The sequence below is a fragment of the Schistocerca cancellata genome, chromosome 1 (assembly GCF_023864275.1).
Source record: "Schistocerca cancellata isolate TAMUIC-IGC-003103 chromosome 1, iqSchCanc2.1, whole genome shotgun sequence".
Taxonomy (NCBI): Eukaryota; Metazoa; Arthropoda; class Insecta; order Orthoptera; family Acrididae; genus Schistocerca; species Schistocerca cancellata.
The window spans coordinates 141736503-141761576 of NC_064626.1; the positions used below are offsets into that span (position 1 = coordinate 141736503).

The 25074-nt window shown below is 37.3% G+C and overlaps 1 protein-coding gene across 5 annotated transcripts in view; it reads right to left on the reverse strand.

The window, feature by feature from the left end:
- The window catches only part of LOC126167061 (probable protein phosphatase CG10417), a 95002-nt gene that overhangs the window by 54988 nt on the left and 14940 nt on the right, over nt 1–25074 (reverse strand). For 4 of the 5 annotated variants that reach the window (XM_049920452.1, XM_049920451.1, XM_049920449.1 and 1 more), the window contains exon 3: nt 24292–25066. In XM_049920452.1, coding sequence (XP_049776409.1) covers nt 24292–25066 — 775 coding nt within the window. Of the gene's footprint in view, nt 1–18590; nt 18627–24291; nt 25067–25074 lie in introns of all 5 variants that reach the window. The other variant, XM_049920450.1, reaches the window with a different exon arrangement.

Consider the following 25074-nt stretch of genomic DNA (forward strand, 5'->3'; position numbering starts at 1 on the left):
ACAAAGAATTGGATAGCAAATGAAGTACAAAATATATTGTATTTTGTAGTGCCAGAAATATCACACACACAGGGTGTTTCAATGTTTCAAAATAAATATATGGGTTTTATCGCCTTGCATTCAACTTACTTTTGTTTGTATATCTTTGTACAGAGGGAAGAGTATGGAATAACCAAGAGTAACTAAAGAAAGCGTTGAACGAGTGAGAGTCGTTCACACGGGGACCCCAGAAACCTCTTCGGAAGGCTAGTTGTGAATTAGCAATTCCAGTGAGTGTGTGGAAATGTAACGGGGTGCTTAAACTACGTTCTTCATCATTTTCAGTTTTTACAAGTCTGAAGACTACAGACAATAGCTTACGTGCGAACTTTGCAAACAAAATGTTGCTACATGCCGATAAAGATCTTTTGGATTGTGTTGTCTTCAGTGATGAATCGACGCTTCACCTAAGTGGAGTTGCGGAAACACACACAATGAGCACAACTGGGGGTCACCAGCTGCACACATTCAGAAGTATTCAAGAACATTCCACAACATTCCACAATGTTACGGAATGTTCCACAATGATGCGGAATGTTCTAGATTAGTCTAAAACATTCAGGAAGATTACAGAATTTTCGGAAACATCTGAGATCATTGTGGAACATTCCAGAACACTTTCAAATGTTGGGGAATGGTCTGGAACATTGAGAATTGTTCGAAGCCGTTTCGGTATGATCTGGACTTTGCCACTGGTGGGGCTACGGATTGGTAGGGGTATATAAAGCAAGATCTGTAGTGGATTTGAATGTCAGTTTCTTATCAGAACAAAGGGAGGAACAGAAAAAGTAGTGCAGTGAGTGAACAAAAAATGGTGAAGTGTGAGTAATCAAAGCGATACAGTGACTGAATATAAATCGAAAATAAAGTGCAAAATGTGTAAAGTGTACTTAGTGTATTTTTTAACAAAAAGTTGATTTGATTTATATTTTGACAGTTCGGAAGCAAAATGGCAAAAACAAAAATAACAGTGAGAAAATGAAACAGACTCAAGAGTGCGAAGCATGTCTAAGTTCCCAACAAACAAATATGAGTACTGTGAGATGCAGAGAAACCGAAGAACAATTTCCAACTAACTTAGGCTACAGTTTCACAATTAACAAAGCGCAAAGACAAACTTGAAAATATTGTGGCATCAACCTCAAATAGTCTTGCTTCTCTCATGGTCAACTATGCGTGGCTTGCTCTCGAGTAGGAAATTCGCAAAAATTTGTACATGTATACCCAGACAACTAAATGAAAAATCCTATTTATAAACAAGTACTGTAAACAGAATTGTTTTCAATAATTTTTTTTTTACCTGTTATACTTTGAAGTTAATTCTTCTATTAAACCTACTACACAATCTCATATCAAGTCAGTAAAGCTCACTACCCTAGCTAGTACAGCATAATTACTGTAATTCAGAACACAAAACTAATTGACAATGCAAACAAACTGTTTATATAAGCTACTGGATTACATATTGAAATTCTGTCTACACTAAAAAACACACTCTTACTTTAAGTAGGAAACTGATGGAAATACTTGAGATAGTGTAGTTTCAGTGCTATTAACAAAAATGTAATCAGCTTTGTTTATTTTAATTATTTCAGTTTTTCCCCATGTAAACAACATATGTATTTGACATTGTAATGTATTTCATGTATTCCAACTGTCATCTCCAAATGATAACATTTTCTGTAATTTTGAAAAACTTTTGTGATTTAATTAACAAAATTACTATATGTAACAATATTCAAATTGTTAGCAAAAGTATATAAGACCTGCAAGAAAGCATGTGGGAGAGCCATTACAGTGTGAGACTGAGCTGAACTGTGTGTTGTAAATAAATTTGTGTACATTTGAAATTTGCTTTGACTTTTCGCATTATCAGTGAATAGTGGCATTCTCTGGTCTGTCATCATATAAGAAATTTACAAGAAGAATCAACTGCAGCAGAGCAACGAAAATACGTTGCAAGTTCTTTCCAACTCTTAACAACATGCGTTAACACTGATCCAACTTCAAAAACTTTTATTTCATCTACAATTATGAAGACTAACATTTGTAAAAACTTTTACTTTGTGTCACTTTTATCTGACAATTTCTTTCCTCAGCAAGGCATAGCCGACCCCGTTTACATTTAAGATGCTTACAGTGCCATCTATCGGTAAAATATCAGTTATATGTTTTTGGTCCATGATATTTCCCCTGTGTCAATAATATACTGTTCAAATTTGATGTCATTCTCAGAATTTGTTGGTTCTCTTTCTATAGTGTCTTTAAACAAACTTTTCTTATGGACACCCTGTATTTCTTAATTACCGTTTTCATGTATGTGAGCACTAAGTGATAATGTACACAGTAGGTGCTTCTTTTATTTACACTGAGCAGATGGCTGCTGGTGTTTACCATCAAAATACTAGGGAGTTTTTAATGTATGGCAACAGCTGATTTGTATACATCAGTGACTATAAGTCAAATTAGGTTCTGTATTTTTCAACAACCAAGCCCGTCACACATTTTCTGTCACATAGATCTTATGTGGTTCTGATTTAATATTTGTTGTGTCACAGTAACAATGCAAGATGTCCCACTGCCTCAAATCTCTGCTGCTTCTAAGCAGCACAATATCACTTATCTTCGTAAGTAATTTCCTCCCACTGATTATTTTAAGATGCTCAATACCACACCCATTAAATAATATTTTTAACTTTGACCAACAACTACCACTAAAATTCCTGGATTCTTCACAAATGGAGGTAAATTTTCAATTTTTCTGCAATCTGGTATTCATCTTCAGAACACTGTACATATTAAGTATTACGTGTTCATCTACAACACCCATTCCTTTCTTATGGCTCTGCTTCTTTCGTCGATAGGGCAAAATCAATGCACATACACCAACCTTAATAATCGTGCTCCCTTCACTGCCTTACACCACGACTTGAGCTGCTACCCTCCTCACAATTCTGAACGATGGGGCAAACAATATATGAATACGAACAGTCTGAATCTGACTAAATTACACATACAAAATAATATAGCTCTGGTTTCTTCACGTAATATTTTCACATGATCCACAATCAGTACTTGGTGAGCAATACAGCTGCAACATAGGTTCATTGATGTGAAAATCTCAACTAAACATTTACAAAATGTATGAAAAACAGAATGATGCCACATGATATACTCTTGCTTACTACTTTGAATCTCCTCACTACCTTTGCCTTCTGAACTCCACAGGGCTCTAGAGCTTGCTGCCCACCCCTCCTTTCCCCCTCAGATACTGATCATCATAAAAGTACAAACTTCAACCACCATGAAGGTGCACAAAAACTACTCTGATTAATTGGGTGCTACTACAGTAAAAACTGAAAACCATACGTAATAGAACTGTTATGGTAATCTGATAAGTGGTTGAGAGGCAATGGCCATACCATATGGTTTTCTGCATCCGTAAGACAGAAACTCAAAAGATCATATAAACTGTTACCCTTCTCTGATGTTCACAAACAAGAAATCTGAGAGCTGTTTTTTTTTATCCAAACTCACCTTCCACAAGAAGATTGGAGTCATTCTGAAAAGTCTCCAGTACCTTCAGGACCAACACATAGGAATCTGAGAGTGACATTTATCTAATTACCAATGAAGAAATGACATCTCCTGTAAGAAATGATCCTCTGTATAAGAGTACATGCCATTTTACTCTAAATTTAATAAAACAATCAGGCTTGATTGATTTATTTATCAACAATTTTAAAAAATATCCTAGGCTATAAACAGAGTACATATTCTCATTTACTATGTTTTCAATGATAAAATGCTGATATTTTATGACAGTGTGTCTGTCTAATGATCGTTCTGGACTTTACACACAATCCAAGCGCGTGAAGGTAAAAAGAGATTTTAGAAATCTGCTTTTCATAACTGAATACAATAAGCATGTATCTTTCAAAATCACCTCTTCTGTGAGGATGAAATGGGTGCTCTCAAAATATGCAGTTATTCTTTGTGAATGTGACAGTATTGCATACATTATTTCACTCCATCCAACTTACATTACCAGCTTTAAGAGTGTGGAATATTGTGCTTAAAAGCTAAGTTTAATTTGATGCAGAGGAAGTAGTTTATCCTTTCTAGCAAAGAGGATACAAATACTGTGAAACTAGTAGGATGAGGATCTGTTTTCCCTGAAAACATACAGAGATGAATTTGTGTGTGCTAATTCAGGCAAAACCTCTCTGTGTAATAACAGAGATGGTAAGTTCAAGAATAACTGATCTATTTCTTTAACTAGATTCAATGTATCCATGACCCTCTGTCCTTGCACGGCTACATTGTACCATCTGATAACACTGAGCCAGAATTGCTGCTTGGTTGTGATAAATTTTAGAATGAGGCATGACCGATTACTACCACTTGCCCAATGAAAATTAAAATGAGAAACTTAATATGAGATGGAAGGTACAAAATTTAGTTTCTGCATTTATCAGCTCTGCCTCCCTGAGAAACAGCAGTATATTATAAAAATCGGACTGCTTAAATTTCTGACTCTCAAGAGAGAAACATGAATCTCAAAACACAGTTGTCAAAACAAATGCTTTAACAATAATGGGCATAACAGGTACAAAACTGATTTTGGTCTACTTACACCCACGTCTGAAAGAACAGATGCTGTTAGATGATCCACAGTTTTAGAAAATACTTCAAGATTAATTTGCTGACAGGGAATTCCATGTCATCAGCTATATTACGTATCGATCTACTACCCAACAGCAACATGAAAATTAGTGCCAGACCAGGATTCTATCCAAACACGTTCCCCAGTAGACCTAGATTAGGTGATGAATTCAGTGGGCTATGATACAAGAATGTATGATATGTGGAGGTTTGAGCCGGCCTGGGGAGCATGCGCATATAGGCGAAGGGGTTAAGGCGACCACTCACGGCAAGCAGGAAATCCAGGTTCAAGTCCCACTTTCATGTGTCACTCCTGGATAGTAGATTTATACCTAATACAACTAAGTCAAGGAATTTAATTCACAAATGATTTTGTTGTCAGGTACAGTCATAACAGAAGATAAACACATTTCCACTTGATAAACACAAACAGAAAGACAAAAACAAAACCTTACGAAAGGTTCCACTGGAAACGCTACAGTTTATGAACCAACTGCTCCTCCTTTTAACTGGAGACACTTTTGAATGCACTTAGGTATGCTCCTTGCCAAATTGTCAAGGTAATCCTGTGGGGTATTGTCCCCCTTCTCCATAGCAGCCTGTATGGTACGGTTTCTGGTGGGGCAGGATAATTGCAAACAGCTCGTTTTAGCATGGCCCATGCATTCTCAGTGTAGATGAGGTCTGGAGAATAAGGAGACCATTCCTTCTGACTGATTCTACACTCCACTAGGAAGGTGTTCACAAGATTACGACAGTGGAGGTGTGCATCAGCATGAATCCTGCTTCAATATGTTCACCAAATAGAGCCACAATGCGTGCAATGACGTTGCGCCGATACTTCACACCAAACATCCTCCTACGTATTGAGACAAAGGGTGTCTCTACATGATTCCACTCAAAGAAAAACTCTGTTGGTAAGGGTTGGTGGTGTACAATGCTGTCAGGGTGTAAATGTTGTTCTCCTTGCCTCTACACATGAATATAAGTATTGCCAGGATGGAGACTGATAGGTGTCTCATCAAATGAGTGTGTTTTGTCCCACTGCTGCTTAGCCCACGAAGAGCCCCCTCCAAACCAGACTTGGAGGAGCCGCCTTGAAAGGTCATCTAGCATGTTATACCTGCTCATGGAACCTATTTTGTACAGCTTGTAATGACACCCACACTTTTAGATGTTTGGGACTGCCACTGTCACAGATGTGTAGCACTGTGTTAAGGGTTTCCACTTACTGTTATACGCAGATATCTGTTCTGCACACACGTTCTCCTTTCACGGCCACCACTTTGATTATCCTCAACTGATCCTGTTGCTAGAAACTCGTTCCAGATTCTAGAGACTTCACTTCGACTCAGACACATTCACTGCAATGTCCACCTGTCTCATTCCCTGCTATATTAAACCAACTACACAGAGCCTTTGATCATACATTATTGTTGGCTGAACCACCCTGAAGCAACACAATTCTCAATGACATGCAGTGCAAGTAATGCAATGTTTACGGATGACACAGTGACCACAGACTCGATATACCGCCCCCTCATGGTAGAAGCACGAACTGTTCCAGCTAGAATTACATTACAAACAAACCAATGTATATCTACAACTTCTTATTGGATCACAATGTTCAGTATTAAAAGTTTTTGCAATATGCAATATCTGTTTTGACAATTATTTGCAGCATGTTATTCCACACAGTTTTTGGTAAAGCTTAAAGATTTCCCATCAAACCATAATTTCACAGGCCTCTCCTTCATGTGATCTATCTCTGTAATGCATGGCTGCCAACTTCTGAACTGTAGTAACTGGTGCAAAACTTATTTGGAGCAGCTAATTGCTTTGTTTCTGGAAATCACTGTGTCCCGAGTTAAGGAGAAAGTGTGAAAATTGACCATCTGACACAATGAGAAAAAATGAAATACATTACTTTAAAGAATGGAAACTCCTCCTGGTTTCAATATCAACTATGTAAGGAAAAGATAGCTTGCTACTTACCATAAAGGTGACACGTTACTTTGTGGACTGGCACAAGTGAAAGACACTTACACATCTGCTTTCGCTCACAGCCTTCATCAAAAAAGGTAACACACGCGCAAGCACACCTCATGCACAGATGACTGCCATCTCCAGAAGCTCTTCTGATCTGAGCTGTCAGAGATGGCAGTCATCTGTGCGTGAGGTCTGCGTGTGTGTGTGTGTGTGTGTGTGTGTGTGTGTGTGTGTGTGTTTCCTTTTCTGACAAAGGGTATGGCTGAAAGTTAATGGGTATCTATCTTTTAGTTGTTCCTGTCTGCAAATTAACATGTAATCTTTATGTTAAGTAGCGGTCTTATCTTTTCCTTACATTGTAATTATATTACTGTTACCTTATTATGGTGCCGTGTCAGACAAAATAACCAACAGTTTTTGTAAAGCTAATGTACAAATCTGATGCTGCACAAACAACAAAGTAGGGACAACAGACACTTCACCCACAAAACAAAACCACTTACACGATCAGGGATTTATAAAATCTTATATCGTGAATTTGAAAGTTTGTATGTGAGGCTCTGGCTCTGAGCACTATGGGACTTAACAGCTGTGGTCATCAGTCCCCTAGAACTACTTAAACCTAACTAACCTAAGGGCATCACACACATCCATGCCCAAAGCAGGATTCGAACCTGCGACCGTAGAAGTCGCGTGGTTCTGGACTGCGTGCCTAGAACCGCGAGACCATCGCGGCCAGCTTTGTATGTGAGGTAAACAAGTACATGTTGCTCCAACAGATTCGGAGGGGACAAATATTTAAGCAAGAACTGTATATCTTCATTCACTGCACACCTACGAAACTACAATCACAACACCAGCAGCATTGAGAAATTTTTAAAAGGTACTACATAGGGTAGAGAAAGGCACATTAATGGACCTTCTAAGTGCACAGTTACTGTCAAACAGTCTCGATATATACATCACACTGCAGAACATGAAATTAATTCCTGGTTGGTTTTTCTTTGATGTGCATATTAGTTGGTATCTCTGCATAACTTAAACCTGTATGTCAAAATCTTTAAAGTATATGAATGTCAACAAGCTACAAAACTGGTTTATGTACAGTTACTTCCACTTTACACTCTTGTTATTTCATTATATTATGTTATGTTGTGTAGATGTTTGAAATAGCATGATGTTGAATGGCAGTCATAAATAAAAACACTAACAGCTGAAAGCAAGATGCCTTCTTCTTTAATTTGTTTGTACTGAAACACAGGTTAGAGCTGAAGATACTGCAGAAAAATTGGAGATGGGGTTTGGTTAAATTGAAAGAACCTGAGACTGTTGATTGTATTAAAGGGAGCGTTAGCCAATAATTACTGAAATAGGTGGCAGAAATACAATAAAAGTTGGATCAGCAGTTTAGAGACAGGAAACAGTAAAGGCAGCAGTTTGACAACTACATAGAACAGCAAGGCCCACTAGAAAGCCTTGGATTAATACCTGAGGAGGCAGAAATTTAATTGGTATCAGGTGAAAATATAAAAATATGATTGACAGAAGGTGCGAACTGGTAGTAATGGCTAAAGGACAACTGCAAAGCTCTAAAAACATGCAACACAAGTAAGGAAGAAAATTGAAGCAGCAGTTGGTGGAAAGAGATGCAGCTGTACAAGCACCAAGAGCTCAGACAACAAGCCAGTACTAAGGAAAGATGAGAAGGTGGAAGAAATATATATAAAAGGGAAACAAATCTCAAGACAATATTAGAGAAAAGGACAAGGGCAAGAACAAGAAAGTGGGTGAAGATGAGATGGCGATGCAATAACGCAAGAAGAATTTGACAGATCATGGAAACATCTATTTCGAAACAAATTTTTGGGAAAAACAACCTAAACAGAACTATTCCACCTTGTATGTAAAATAAGCTTAGAGCTAAGAATATAATAATCCCAATACTAAAGGGCATAGGCACTGAAGGTGATGATATTACTGAACTATCAGTTTAGTAAGTCATGGATACGAAATACTAACACTAATAATCTACAGCGTAACAGCACAGTTGGTAAAAGCCAACTTGGGGGAAGATCAATTAGGGTTCTGGAGAAAAGTGGGCATACTGGACACAATGCAATCGACTTTATTTATCTGAGAACAAATTGCAAGAAGAGAAACCCATATTTAGAAAACACTTTCAATTGTGTTGACTGAAATGCACTCTTTGAAAGTTTGAAGTTATCAGGAATAATAAATGGAAAGTAATGTGTTAACTACAACTTGACAGAAACCAGACTGCAATTATTAGTATAAGAGTAACATTAAAGGGAAGCAGTAAATGTGAAGGGAGAAGGAACTTTAACATATCCACCATTTTATTCAATATGTACATTGAGCAAGCAGTTAAGGAAACCAAGAAGAGTTTTCTTATGGGAAGTATTGTTGCATGAGAAGTAAAAACTGAGATTTGCCTATGATACTGTATTTCTGTTAGAAATGGCAAAGCACTTTGAGGATCAGTCGAATGAAATGGATAGTGTTCTGCAAACAGATGATACAAAGAAAAAAAATCAATGAACATAAAACACAAGCAATGCACTGATGTGAAATTAAACCACAATGGAGAAATTAGAATGGGAAAATGAAACAAATTAGTAGATGAGTTTAACTATTTGGGCAGCAAAATAATTGACAATGATCAAAATAAAAACAAACAACAATGCACAGTGGCAACAGAAAGAAAAGCTTTCTTTTAAAGCTAAATACATTAACCTCAAATATAAATTCAGTGTTAAGAAATCTTTTCTGAAAGTATTTGTGTTGAGAGTGGCTTTAGGCACGAGGAAAATGTGGATGGTGAACAGAACAGAAATGAAGAGAATAGAAGATTTTCAAATGTGGTGCCACAGAAGAATTCTGAAGATTGGATGGGTAGATCTGAAAACTAATCAAGAGGTACTGAACTGAATCTGGAAGAAAAGAAATTTATGGCATAACAAGGGATCTGTTGACAGGATACATCCTGAGGCGCCAAGAAACAATTTGGCAACTGTCGGATATTTAAGGAGTAAAAACTGTAGAATGAGCTAGTAAGCACGTTCAAATCTATGTAGGCTGCAGATGTTATGGAGGCAAGAGGCGACTTGCACAGAATACATTTGTATAGAAATCTGCAAACTTATCCTTGGACTGAAAACATGAACAAGTTTACGGACACTGAGTGTGACACAGATCATCTCTAGATGCACACTTTTGCTATGTAAGGCTGTGCCTGTTGAAATTCCTAGTAATAATGCTGTAACACCACCTATTATGTTGTTGTAACAGTAAAACCGTGTAATAATGAGCCAACTTTTAATGAATTCACACTTAACAAATCTTTCTGTTGGCTCCAGTGAAACTGCATAAGAAGAATGTTACTGAAGTTTGATTTTAAAGGCCTCCACATTAAGAAAATGTCCACTTTTAACAAATAAATATCAAACAGTTTGTAAATAGATACCCAGTAATGAAGAAATTTCTAAACTTTGAAATGAGCTGTGTGAAACTGCTACTAGGAGAAACATCTGTAGTTGAATTTACTCTGTCAATAGATAGGTCATAGTATTTGGTCAATAATTTTCAAGAATTGCCAATTTTCTCATGCAAGTTACGAAATCTGATGTCACAGAAAAAATTGCCATTAGGTCCTAGTGCACGAACTGATGGCACTGTGTTGTTTATTGAACTGTTGAATTTTTCACTGAAAATTTTCTTTAGTTATAGCCACCAAAAGAAGAAAGCTAAGATTCAGCAACAGCTCACAATGATTTTTAATGTGTAAGAAAACCACAATGTTAACTCTTTGACATTGTTTGGTGGAGTCTTCTCTGCACAGAATATACTGAAAAATAAGCAGGCATTCATGAATGATCACACTTGTGGTTCTTCTTTCTTAAAAATGGGTAAACATTCATCCTTTAAAGGGGTTTACATGACTTCTGTATAACTGTGCAAGTAGAAATCTTTATGATTATCTAAACTCAAGCTCACTATACATTGTTTTCCCCTCAGTCCTCTAGCATTCTGTGCAGTGTTTGTGATGATAAAGTGACAACAGGGGCCATAAAAAGGAGCAATTAAGTTTTTTGTATTGCTTTTTTAAATAATTCCAAAAAGCACGACAAAGGTTGTTTATTTGCTTCACTACAACACGAGTTGTGTCAAGGTCCAAAAAGCCACAGTTTTTATATTAAAAATATCACACATAGCTACTTTTTTCCCTTCACCCATTTAGAACACTAAACTAATTCTGTATACTCATTTCAGTAAATTTTGGGAACTTATCAATAAAACACAAAAATGTCTTTTTTCCATGGAGCTACTGATGGTAACAGGTTGAAGTTCATGTGGCAGATGACAATTAAGAGGGAACTGAGCAGTTTGTTGTCGCAAAAGCCTAGTGTCTCATGCAGGCAGATGGCCTGCCAGAAAAATGCGTTAGGTCGGGTAATGATACAGCTGATCACTCAGACATTACATCCCAAGCAACAAGCAGCACAGCTAATCTACAGGTGTGTAGACCACTTAAGGACTTAGAAACTATCCTCTTACAAATAATATAAAAATAAATAGAAAGTGCCACAACCTCTATTACCAAAATTATTTTAAGTGGATGAAGTGAGGCAGTAGACATGGAAAGTATTCAACATTTGAAGACAAATATTTTGCTGTAGCTCAGAACAGACAGGAGCTCAGAAGCATTTTCAAGTGCTGATGAAATGGGATTTCTTTCTTTTTTTCAATAATATAAACCTATTCTGTTCAGGGGGAGAAAGGGTGACAGCAGAGAAAATTTAGCGCAATTAATAATCAGAAAATTTTGTTCCCCTATGTGATTAAAAAACAAGGACAATTTTGTAATGGCAATTAGCAAAGCCTGGATGACAACTGATATACAATATGTACAAAGATTCTTAGGAGCTTAGATAGCGAGACGGTTACGGTGGGAAGAAAGCTTTATATTACTGACAGATGCTCTGCACACCCTAAGGTAACAACATTCCCTGGAAAGTTTATGACTTGTCTTTTCTTGCCAACTGTATAAGTTGGTCACCTGCAACTTTTAGACATGGACATAATTTAGCCTGTGTAAACTAAATACAGAATGACATTGTGCAGAGATCAATTTCATTCCTCGGAAGGACATAATGAGTATGAATCTGGAAAACCTGAGAATTCTGCCTCAAAATGTGAAAACATGATATTGCTAAATAAATGCTATTTTATTGTGAAATGTATCAGGTGAACTATTTTATGCGACAGAGCTTGAAATAGCTTTGTTTTTTGCAAACAAAAATCCAAAATTTAATGAATTTTTGATTACTGGTATTGTGTATCATCTGGCGAAGTGCAATTTGGAAAGATAAGAAACATAAGAGCGTATTTCCAAAAACAGAAAAGTGCACAAATGCAGTATCGTATTGGTGTGCTCAATGTTTGACATGGTCTATAAAACTGCATAATGCCATGGGACCTAACATCTTAGAACAAAGGAACACGTACAATTGTTTGGCAGCAAAACTTGGTATAATCACTATGCTTACATGTGACACAGCTTTTGGAAGCTGTTTTCGGTGTTATATTAACATGTTAAGGGCTCAAACTGTTTTGCTAGACTAGTCACAAATATTGCATCTGAAAATCAATTATTCCAGTTTCCGATTTAGCTAGCACAATGGCTGATTCTCTCCACTTCAGTACCAGAGGTAGAAAACTTCACACTCTGGTATTTCTACTTCTCCCTCACTACACGAAAGTCATTCGCCCGCATTAATGAAAAAGTTAACAAGACAACCTGACAACCCAAGTATGTTCATGTGACCAACCAAAAGTGGAACTGGGAAATTGAGTTTAGTAAGTCCTGTTTTAGAAACCCACTGTGAACATAGTGAATGAGGATACTTTAATGTGGCAGTTTTAGGCAGCAGGTGCTTTGAATTGTGGTTGAGGCATATACAGGTAGAAGTCAGACCTGAACTACCTTGTTTACTACACTGCCAACCTAAGCAAGAAACTGCACAGCAGCTGTTACCAAATGCTTTGCATTGTGCATTACTCTTTTTTTTGTTCCTTTCTGATTTTGAAATGAGTGGAAAGGCTGGTACATCAATGAGTTTGATTATACCCTCACAACACGAGAAGGGATCGATGATCCCTATGAATATCCCCTCTGGCGATCATAAATTTGGTTTGCTAATGATCATGCCTGACTACGGCTTTATATAGTCTGTGGTCTACATCGTACAGACTGGAAAACAAAACCTGTCAATGTATTTCAAACATGCTGAGTCTTCTGCTAATGTGTGAATCTCGTTATTTTTGGCTCTACTTCTATTATAAGTACTTTGTCGATTTGGTCTGTAGCACTCAAGTATGTGTCTGACTACTGAGTGGACATGGGAGGTCAATTTCTATTAATTTTGTAATTATCGAATCAGAGGGGGGGAGGGAACAATCTTGTGAAAAACCTTAAATCATATAAGCACTCTATAAACCGATGAGAATATGCTAACGATTCTCGACAAAAGCAATCATTTGTTGGAAAATTAAACAGAAGCAAAAGAAGAAAACATGAAAGACCATTCCAGGGGGAAAATAAAAGCTATTGAAGTTTTTGCAAAAGTGAAAGTCAAAAAGCTCCCCAATCACAACTTTAACAGTCAATGTCAACATATTAAGTCTCTTCGGGCATGTAGCATTAACAACCTTTTAAATCTTTACAGTCAATAATTAAAACCATAACAATAAAAAATGAGATGCAAATTTCTACAGAACATAGCCGCTAATAATGAGAAATGAATATTTTACTGACTATACACATGTCTGTTGCAGCTTCGAATGTAACAACTGACTGTTGATACCTCCTTGTTGAAGGTTATTTCAATTGTTGTACAAAAATATGACAACTACATCAACTAGCTAGAGCCAGTATGTTTTGCCGATAAGAAAAGCAAACTGCACTTTACTTTCAAGCCATAAATTATAATAATTTAAGACTTTTCATTTTCATTAAGTCATTTATCTGTGCCATTAATTGAATAAAACAGCTTTTAATTAACAACAATTTCTTCTATTCCGGATACTGACTAAATCAAGACACCCATTTGTGATCTGACCAGTGGCTAAAGTGAATGCACTAATATATAATTTAGGATTTGCTGGGGCCAAATCACTGTGCTTCTAAATGTGCTATGCAGTACCACTGAGAGCTGTGTGTGTGTGTGTGTGTGTGTGTGTGTGTGTGTGTGTGTGTACACGTACGTACGTACAGGGTTATGATGAAGCCTGTATAGCCCATTCACACAGAGGACCTCCAATTATTCTTTGATCAAGATAGCTTTGTGATTGACATTTCAGAAATTCAATTGGTATGGGTCAACCAATCACAGCTCATTCTTGAGTGCCACTTTGAGTGTAGCCTAATCAGTAGGCACATGCAGATCCTTCTCAGGAGTGGGTGGTTGCAAACTGTTAATTCTGGCACCACCACTGTTATCGAAGTTATTTTATTGGAGCTATAGACATGTGGGTGTTAGTCAGCCAGCTAGTCAGGCAGCAGCGACTGGCTGAGACAGATGCAGCAACAGGGAAGTAACTGATTTTGTAACTTTTACGAGTTCCTAGCCAGGAACGAATTGTATAGTTTCATCTGTGTGCTTTGATAGTTTAGTTTCTTGAGTTTCTGTGTGTTAGTTTAATATCTAATAACCAAAGTTCTTGCATTTTCATTTGTGCTGGAAAGTAAACAGATTTTGCAAAGAATGACAAGTTCCTAATTAAGGGTGAATTATTTAGTCTCTCCTGAATGCTTCAGAAGTTCGGTTTTTTAATCTCTATGTATTAATCTAATTATCAGAGGCTCATATGGTTCTGCGACCATGTAGGCTGCAGATTCCTTGACTTGTGCCATAGGGTGGTTGGGTTTCGGGTTCCGCTGAATAGGTCAGGAGTCCACTATATGCAGGAGGTGGCTATACAGGTAGGAGGGGCTGTGTGGCATAGACTGGGCAGTTCTTTAGGTTAGAGGGTCTCAAGGACAACACAAAACAGGCTTCAGTCACAAAGAGTGCAGGTCGAATACAGGGAAGGATGCAGATACAGGAACCATCAGTATAACAGTTGTAAATTGTCGTAGGTGTGTTGGGAAAGTAGCAGAGCTCCAAGTGCTGAAAGAAATTACTGTTGCTTAAATTGTTATAGGCACTGAAAGCTAGCAGTGTTCCGAAAGGATATGCTAAACACAGTTGGTGGTGGCTTGTCTGCTGCTGTCAGTAGTAGTTTACCTTGTCGCAAAACTGAAGCAGATAGTTACTGTGAGTTAGTACGAGCAGAGGTCATTTTTGGCAACTGGAATAAAATAATAATTGGATCCTTTTACTGGCCTCCCAATTCAGATGGTACAATTGCTGAAAGGTTCAAAGAAAATTTGACTGATTCCAAACACATACCCAACTCGTACAATTGTAGTTGGTGGCGACTTCAATCCACCCTCGATATGTTGGTGAAAATACATGGTTAATTCTAGAGGTACACATAAAACATCATCAGAAACTATGCTAAACACATTCTCTGAAAATTATTTCAAGCAATTAGTTCGTGAGTCCATGCGAACAGTAAATAACTGTGAGAGCACACTTGACCTCTCAGCAACAAATAATCCTGAGGTAATACCAAGCATCAAAATCGATACAGGGATTAGTGAACACAGTGTTGTTGTAGTGAGACTGAATATTGTAACCCCCAAATCCTCCAAAAACGAAGGAAGAATACAGCTATCCAAAAAAGCATATAAAAATTTACTAGATGCCTTCCTAAGAGACAATCTCCACTCCTTCTGAATTAACAATTTAATTGTAGAGCAGATGTGGCTTGAATTCAAAGAAATAGTGTTGGCAGCAATTGAAAGATATATGCCAAATAAATTAAACGATGTAGCTGATCATCCTCGATGCACAAAACGAATCACAACACTGTTGCAAAAACAACAAAAGCAACATGCCACATTTAAACTGACACAAAATCTCCAAGATTGGCGATCTTTTACAGAAGCTCAAAATTTAGTGTGGACTTCAATGCAAAATGCTTATAATAGTTTCCACAACAAAACCGCCTTCAAACCTGGCAGAAAATCCAAAGAGATTCTGGCCATAAGTGAAGTATGCTAGAGGCACGGCACAATCGATGCCTTCGCTGCACGTTAGCAATGGAGATACTTTTGAAGACAGTGCTGCCGAAGCAGAGCTACTAAACACAGTGTTCCAAAATTCCTTCACCAAAGAAGATAAAAATGCAATATCTCCATACTTAACAATCATGTACAACTGTTCACTCGATAAAAAATCTGTACCCAAAGACTAGCAAGTTGCACAGATCGCGCTAATATTCAAGAAAGCTAGTAGCAGTAATACACTACATTACAAGTCCGTAACATTAACTTTGATATGCAGCAGTATTTTGGAACGTATATTGTGTTTGAATATTATCAATTACCTTGAAGAAAATGGTCTACTGACACACAGTCAACATGGGTTTAGAAAACATCTTTCTTGTGAAACACAACTAGCTCTGAACTTACACAGTGTTGGGCGCTACTGACAAGGGATTTCAACTTGATTCCATATTTCTGGATTTCCAGAAGGCTTTTGACACTGTACCACACAAGCAGCTTGTAGTGAAATTGCGTGCTTAGTTGTGTCTCAGTTATGTGAGTAGATTCATGATTTTCTGTCAGAGAGGTCACAGTTCGTAGTAACTAATGGAAAGTCATCGAGCAGAACAGAAGTGATTTCTGGAATTGCCCAAGGTAGTGTTACAGGCTCTTTGCTGTTCCTTATCTATGTAAACGATTTGGGAGACAATATGAGAGCAACCATCTTAGGTTGTTTGTAGCCGACACTTGTTTATAGACTAGTAAAATCATCAGAAGATAAAAAAAATTTGCAAAACAATTAAGGAAAGATCTGTATGGTTTGAAAATTGGCAACTGACCCTAAATAATGAACAGTGTGAGTTCATCCACATGAGTGCTAAGAGGAATCAGTTTAACTTCAGTTACGTGATGTATCAGTCAAATATAAAGGCTGTAAATTCAACAAAATACCTAGGAATTACAATTACTAACATCTTAAATTGGAAGGAACATATAGAAAATGTGGGGAAGGCTAACCAAAGACTATTTTACTGCCAGGACACTTAGAAAATACAACAGATCTACTATAGAAATTGCCTACACTACGCTCGTCCGTCCTCAGACTAGTGCTGTGCACTGTGGGATCCTTACCAGAAAGGACTGACAGAATACATCGAGAAAGTTCAAAGAAGAGCTGCACGTTTTGTATTATCGTGAAATAGAGGAGAGAGTGTCACTGACACGATACAGGACTTGGGGTGGACAGCATTAAAATGAAGGTATTTCTTGTTGCGGCGGAAACTTCTCATGAACTTTTTGCTGCGATTGTGAAAATATTTTGTTGACGCCAACCTACATGGTGAGAAATGATCTCCATAATAAAATAAGGGCAATCAGAGCTCACACAGAAAGATATAGGTGTTCTTTTTTCTCCACGCTATACGAGATTGGAATAATGGAGAATTGTGAAAGGGGTTCGATCAACCCTCTGCCAGGCATTTAAATCTGATTTTTAGTGTATCCATGCTGATGTAGAACTAATCACACACTACCCACCACCTGCTGCCCTGCCTCCTCCTCCTAGCACAGACACCCTATAGCTTAAAAATGAAATGAGACAACATTTGATGCAAGCTTTTAGCTCGTTGCTGATTTCTCTGAACAACAACAACAACAACTACTACTACTACCACCACCACCACAATAACTACTGCTACTGCTACTGCTACTGCTACTACTACTACTACTACTACTACTACTACCACTACCACCACCACTACTCAAAACACTATTTTCACAATGACTACTTATCGCTATGGTGCACAATATCGTTACATAGCTAAGGTTGGCAATGTGGATAAACACTCCGAAGTGGCTGTTAGACAGCCAACTTTCACTTATCAGAAAAGGCTCTCTTTACAGAGAACAATTAGCAGCACTCCACGTGACTGTTCCACAAAAATTTAGAGGGTGAATATAAAAAGAATCTTTTCTTTCATGGTTGTCTTTGTTATACGTAAGCATCCCCTCCAAATTTCATGTTCCAAGACCCAAAGGTTTAGGCTACGTATTTGTTATGTTTAATGAACACAATAACTGGAGATCCACATTCAAGAGAGTGGAATAGAAGCTAACAAGAATGAAGCTAAGTGTATGGTCCACGATTCAAAAGAAAGGAAAACAACAAGACAAGAGAAAAATCAAACCAGTAAAACAGCTCAAATACCATGGTCCACCAATCAGTGATAACATGATATGTAGTCAACAATTAAAAACCATAATTACAGTTCGCAAGCAAGCATCCAAAATGAAAAATAGTTATGTAGGAAACAAACTGAAATTGCGAAAATGTGACTCCAGATTTTTTTTTGCAGAGAATGGTTAGTGTAGGAAGCAGATCCATGGATAAGGAATAAAAAGGTTAGAATAGGAAAATTTTACAGAACAAGTTAGAAATGAAGTGCTAAAAAAGATTGGTGAAAATAGACATAGGAGATAGTAATCAGTAGTAATTGGCTATGACAATGCTAAGAAGACTACACTCATTAACAAATGCTGTTGCAGCAATGGTAAAAAGGGGGAAGGGAGGGAGGGAGAGCATGAGTGCGCGCAAGCATTCTAACAAGTACCAGGCAGCAATTCTGTCTCCCAAAATTTTATTTGGGCTACAAACATCTACACATTGCTAAAATTAAACTGCAAACATCTGTCTAAACACCAGAGAAAAATACACTTGAAGACTCACAGAAGGCACAACGGGTTTGTCATATCTCCCAGCAGCCTGAAAATAACATCTGGTTGACTTGGGGTGTCAATATTAAGACAAAAAACAATTAAACAAGACACACACACACAAAATTGTGGAATCATTTTATTTTAGTGCAGACAACACTACATGGGAGCCAGGTTCACTGGTACCTTAAGTCAAACTAAGAAAGATCACAGTTTCATGACTTTTGAAAGTCCTGTTTGGGGAGAGACCTAAGGTATTTATTGGAGGTTACTGTACTGATTTCTCCATTATCTGCTCTTTTTCTAGTGCTTTTACTTGCTTTTCTACACCACCTCATCCCGAACCTTTGTTGCCTGACAGTGGAAACTGAATTACAGTTTCATGTTTACACATGCACGTTTGGCATAATGTTTCTGTGAGTGAGTTTAAAATAGAAATATAATCACAACTTAGCCCTTCACTTATTTTGTGATGGGTTGCATTGTATTTTATTTATATTTTAAAGTCACATTATTTTATATATTTTTCATAACTTCTGTTTTTACTGCATATCTCAAGAGAAAAAATGCCTCTTCCATAATTCAAAGGAAAATACTGCATATTCTTAATAATCATATTTGAAATCAAAGACTCACTGATGAGGCAAAAGTTGTTCAGACTGCCATAGCACTTCACGAGGTATGATTGAAGCTTGTATGCCCATGCTTTTCTCCAACGTGTGAAATGTCTTACTGAACCAATTATGAGGCCACACAAAGTTTCATGTAGAGTACACATCATGATTCTACTAGCCATTTTCTTTCACATGCAAGGAATTCTTTCACATTAAAGAAATCACTGAGAAATTTTTTGCAATACTGTATATTATATGATAATGGGGTCACATGTGTTTTATAGCTGTAGAACTCTAAATGATGATAAATGTACATAGAAAACAATGTTTTCTAAATGATGTGATTCTCTACAAACCAACCAACTTCTGTAAAAAGGTAGGTAGATAATTTGGCAAACTAAACACACCATGAGGAAGACTATAAACCAGGTATCTGCAGGAAATTTACAAATTCTGAAATAATATGCTGAGCAACACATTTGGCATATTGTTCAGTACCACAATTAAGCATAAACGATGAAATCAAAAATTTCTATTAAAGGGAGGCTATACCAGTATCTTAACAATGGAAAGTTCCAAATCAAACACACATTAAGGACTATTTTCCACACTTCTTAATACAGCATACATAAACTTAATCCACATCTGCCCTCAGGACACTGACTATCAAATAACAAGATTTCCTGATTCCAAAATGAATTTTCACTCTGCAAAGAATATGCACCGATTTGGAACTTTCTGGCAGATTAAAACTGTGTGCCGTACCGATATAGTAAAGTTTGGAATGTAGGAAATGAGTTATTGGCAGAAGTGAAGCTGTGAGGGCAGGCGGAGAGCCATGCTTTGAGAGCTCAGTCAGAGCACTTACATGCAAATGGCAAAGATCCGAGATTTGAGTCCTGGTCCATCACACAGTTTTAGTTAGCCAGGGAGTTTTTTTATTTGCCTGGTATTTTCATACTTAAATTTCAAATTTCTCTTAAGCACTTTTTGTTGAGTATGAGAGGAAGTTTTATTTTACTAGTTTTCATGTCCACAAAAGAAGTAAGTTACACTGCCATGTCACTTATTAGTGTCCATTCCAAGTAGAGTTCGGGTTGTAAAAACATACATGCAATACTCATGATTTTTGTTGCTGCTCAAAAAATAACATTCAATCTTAAGGTACTGTAGAAGAAACACTGCAAGTAAATATTTTATTATAACTTTGAGTTACACTGAGGAAACTCTTACTATAGTCCAATTAATAATATTTTATAGTTGACACTTTACATGTTGGAGCTGGTTTCCTCCAATCAGAGGGCTCAGCATCATACCTGAGCTATTTGCTGTTGCCAAATTGCCACAACAATTAGTCATTTCACTTCCAATTCCTTGTATGGATTTCTTTCTTTATGTGTTTTAATCCCAAATACTGGGTCTGGCCTTTTCATTTCGTATTTCATCACACATGAGAGTGAGAAATTACAGTTTTCTTTTAGCATTGTAACTAAAATTTTTCTGTTTGTTTATAGAGATTAGCTTCAATTGCCTTGAACAACCATGATTTTAGTTCTGCCTCAGACTGCTGATTGGCGTTTTTTCCAGATACATTGCACAGCACAAGATTTTTGTTAAGTTAGGACAAGAGTTTAAATTCAGAGCTACAAAATGAGCCATCTGCCACAGTTCAGTCATTGGTCACTTAAAATCAGCTGTCAACAGAGCATATCACATTTCCGTCCTACCTCTTGCAGCCACTTCCAACATGGTTCCATGTTAAACTTCAATGTGATTTGTGAAGTGACACGAGGTGCCTGTCACTCGTAACCGAGGAGTAACCGGCAGCCTATGTGGCAACTGTCAAGTAATTTTAATCAGACTATACATATAAAATTTGCACTACTTTATCATTCAGTGCTTGTTAAACCTGGGAATTTGCATGAAACTATTCATTACTCTGTAATAGCGAAAAGGAACTTTTACTTCGAGGCACGGCCAACTCTTATGTACTGGTCACTGAACCAACAATAATCTTAATCATTTAACACAGCCACCAGATTAAAACGGGGAACCCACGTACTATAAGACAGCCGAACTTCATAATAAATGAAATTTCTGCCATATCTAAACTGAGGAGATCGTAACTGATCTTTGCCTCAAAGTACTAAAGAAAACTGTAAACTTATCCTTAATATATTACACAGTTCCCTGTGACCAATTTTGATTACTTCTGCTTTTTAGACATTACTGCTACATGCTTTTGCTTCCAATTCTTTTACTTTTAATAGTATCACCTTTTTCAATTATCCAGTGTCACAAATGGCTGTTTGTTACGTGTAAGGAACACATGTATTCCTAATGCAACAGAACTACTTTGTTTCGGAAACATTCTTCATCCCACCCTGTTGCCCAACAGTTTTGTAGGCCTTACTACGTACAGTGACTAATTCTTTCGCATTTCATAAAATGCCCTCTTTATTCACAAAGACACCCCCAGTGGAAAGATCTTTGGCTAAATCAGTAGACACCAAAACCCTGAAAATAAAGTAACACACACTCATTTTTAACAACAGTTCTGCAAATTACAAGTTTTTGTCAACCCTGAAATTCCATCATTACTGTTGTCTGTCAACAGTGTGTCATATGGTAACCCCAAATGCACAAAAAATCCTCACAGGAATATGTTTTTAACAGTTCTCACAGAAATCTGATATCAACAGACTGATAGTAATGATTTACCAAGTTTCAAACCAAATGCTCTCTGTAGTTTAGTTACCGTATTTTACTGACTATAAGAGGCACTTTTTCTTCAAAAAACTGCGTCCAAAATTTAGGTCTGCCTTTACACTCTAAATTCGTATAAAAATTCTCAGTGCTCGATTTAAAATTCCACCAGTCGTAAAACAGTTGTCATATTTGATGTCGCAGGAAACCTCTTTCTATATGGCAACACTGGATTCAACTGACAGTGGCAATACACCAATGCAACAAACATGAGGTGCGAGATTCAAAAACTTGTTAACAGTGCCTCCTCCTTGCCCTGCCATCACGAACCCAGAACACTGTCTGACCTATGGCATGTCATTACAGTCTATGGTGCCAGAGAACTTTAACTGAAACTGATTTTTGTTATCAGTAACAGTGTAATATTTTTGTTAGTAGCTAGTTTCATAATGGAAAGAAATAAAAGGCATTCATATGATGAAGGCTATAAACTGAAACAGCATAAGCAGAAGACCATGGAAACAGAGCAGCTGAACGGAATTTCAGCCCTCCACCAACAGAAAAACAGAAATTTGTTTGGCGGGCTAGTAAAGAATACCTAAAAAAGTGAGGAAGACTAAATGTGCAAAAACAAGACTGAATGCAGAATGGTTAAAACTAAAAGATGACTAATGAAATGGATTCAAGAACATCGCCAAAATGCATGTGAATTTATACAAAAATGATTCAAATACATGCAGACTTTAAGGGCGGACTTTGTTGATGCTAAATGTTTGTGAAGTGTCACGGACTTAGCATGTGAACCAAAATATCTCAGAAAATGCTACAAGTATGAAAAGGAAATTTTTATCTTTCCATTGCTTTATTATTCAACTTCAAAATAATACCAGTGTGGTACTAAGCCAGATAGCGAATCTGGGCGATACTCCTGATATTTGATGTGGCAAGTAACTGAACAGTTGCCATACAAAGGGCTAAAACCATAAAAACAAGCGGACGTGAAAAAATGTACTACACTGTTGTCCTTGCATGTTGTGCTGACGGTGCTAAACTTAATCCAACAATCTTTTTATGCGCAAAACAATGCCAAAACCTCCTGAAATACCACCACGTGTCATTCTTCACGTACATGACAAGGTTTGGTTGGATGAAGCTGGTAGGAAATTATGGATTAGCTGAGTGTGGGACAGAAGGAAAGGTGATTTTCTGAAGGACAATTCTCTCCTTATGCAAGATCAGTTTGGTAGTAATTTGAAAAGTCTGTCAAAAGAGAAACTCGGACATGGAAATGCAGAGCTTGCTGTTATTCTGGGAGAACTTACTTCACAACAGCAACTTCTTGACAGAACAAATGTATGAAACCCAACATGAATTCATGCCAAAGGAAGTTTTAAAATGCTCCACAATCAACCAAATGTGTTGGTGGCTAAAACAGTTATGGCATAGGGTAACAGAAGGCACTGTTAAATCTCAAGAAGTGAAGCATAAGTAACACTCTCGATGGCAGTGAAGAGCATAATCTGTATCAAGAGTGAAGAGCATCATCTATATCAAGAGGACGACGAGGATGATCAGATGACCATTTTCAGGGATTTTAAAGGTCAGTCCGTCACATCGGTTTTATAAACTAAGAAATTTTTTAGTCTGGCTTTGCAATCTAATAACAAAAATGGTAAAAATGTAACTTTTAGAATATTGATTAAAATTAAGGTGCATCTTATAGTCCGTAAAATACAATATTGTTAACTTTAAGCATTACACTGCTACACCCATAAAACACATAAAAATTTAGCTCCATATGCACATTTCAAAAAACTTCTGCTGTGTGACTGATGAATTCAGATATGTATGAAAAATTCTCATGAGCACTGACACTTCAGCACGCAATGGAAAATGGACTATAAAATGAGAACTCGTGGACAGTGAGATTTCCGTCATTGGTGAGTGTGCACGAGGTAGCAACAAACATTACAATACTTCAAAGCATTTTTTCACCTGTCCTTACACATTCCACAACCACAATTCCAAAACAGAATCTGGGTTTGTAGAAAAATTACCCAATGCATTAATTTCCATCAACAAAGAATTCAACTTCCTCAGATAATCTCTGAATTCAACGAGATTTCCAGTCATGTTTACTTCCCTAAGAATCCCTTATTTTCCAAACAAATTGACATCCGGGTCGCCACGGTGGTACAACAAAGATTTTGGTTAGTTTCAATGCCCAAACGACGTTCGAAAGCTCTCTTTCCATTCTTCGGACGCACTATGTCTGACCACAATCTAATTGGTTTACGAAACAACACTTCTAAAAATAGTTCAACAAAACAAAAAGTAGGTGATTTCCTTCATTTTCATGTTAAAGTGTAAGACATGGAAAAAACTGCCACTTACCTGTCAAATGCTTTGAATGATTCATCTGCTTCATCAGAGTCACTGTCACTTTGATCCTGACCACCCAGAAGAGAATGGTACAATGCAACTGCAGCATGTTGTCTCAGAGATTTCCTAAGTATGCACTGGTTGAAGTTTGGCATTGCTTTCCTTTTGCCTTTATCTTCATTTGTAGATGTGTCATCTTTATCTTCACTTACACTGACTTCACCATTTTTTACTGGTGCTTCTGAGCCAGTAACATTAGAACTTTTGCCTTGTGGTTCACCACTTGCAGCACCCTGATCACCATCATTTACATTATGCTCTCCATTCATTTCTTCCTTCACTTTCAATTCCTCTGCTGTTTCAGTGTCACTGCCTGTAAGAGGTTCCTTATTTTTGTCGCTAACTGAAGCCGTGACATCAGGTGAATCAGTTTTAGAATGTGGTTCTGTTTCACTATCTCCATTACCATTTGATGATGTGGGCTTGTGATTTGCATCACAATCAGAAACAACTGCACTATCACCATCAGCTGATGGTTTCTCCTGAGAATCTGAACTGTTTGCATCTGTATCTGACTCACAATCTGTTAGCTTAATGCCAGCTGTTCCTGATCCAGAGGCTTCAGGTATGTTTTCCTTATCCAAGTCTGGATAATCACCTATTTCATCATCACCGTCTTTCAATTTTTTTGTACTTGAAGAAATCATATCACGGCGATATTTTGCCATTACTTGCTCCAGAGGCATCTCAGCTTCAGCAAACAGATTCTTCACATTTTCTTCATCCTCTGCAATA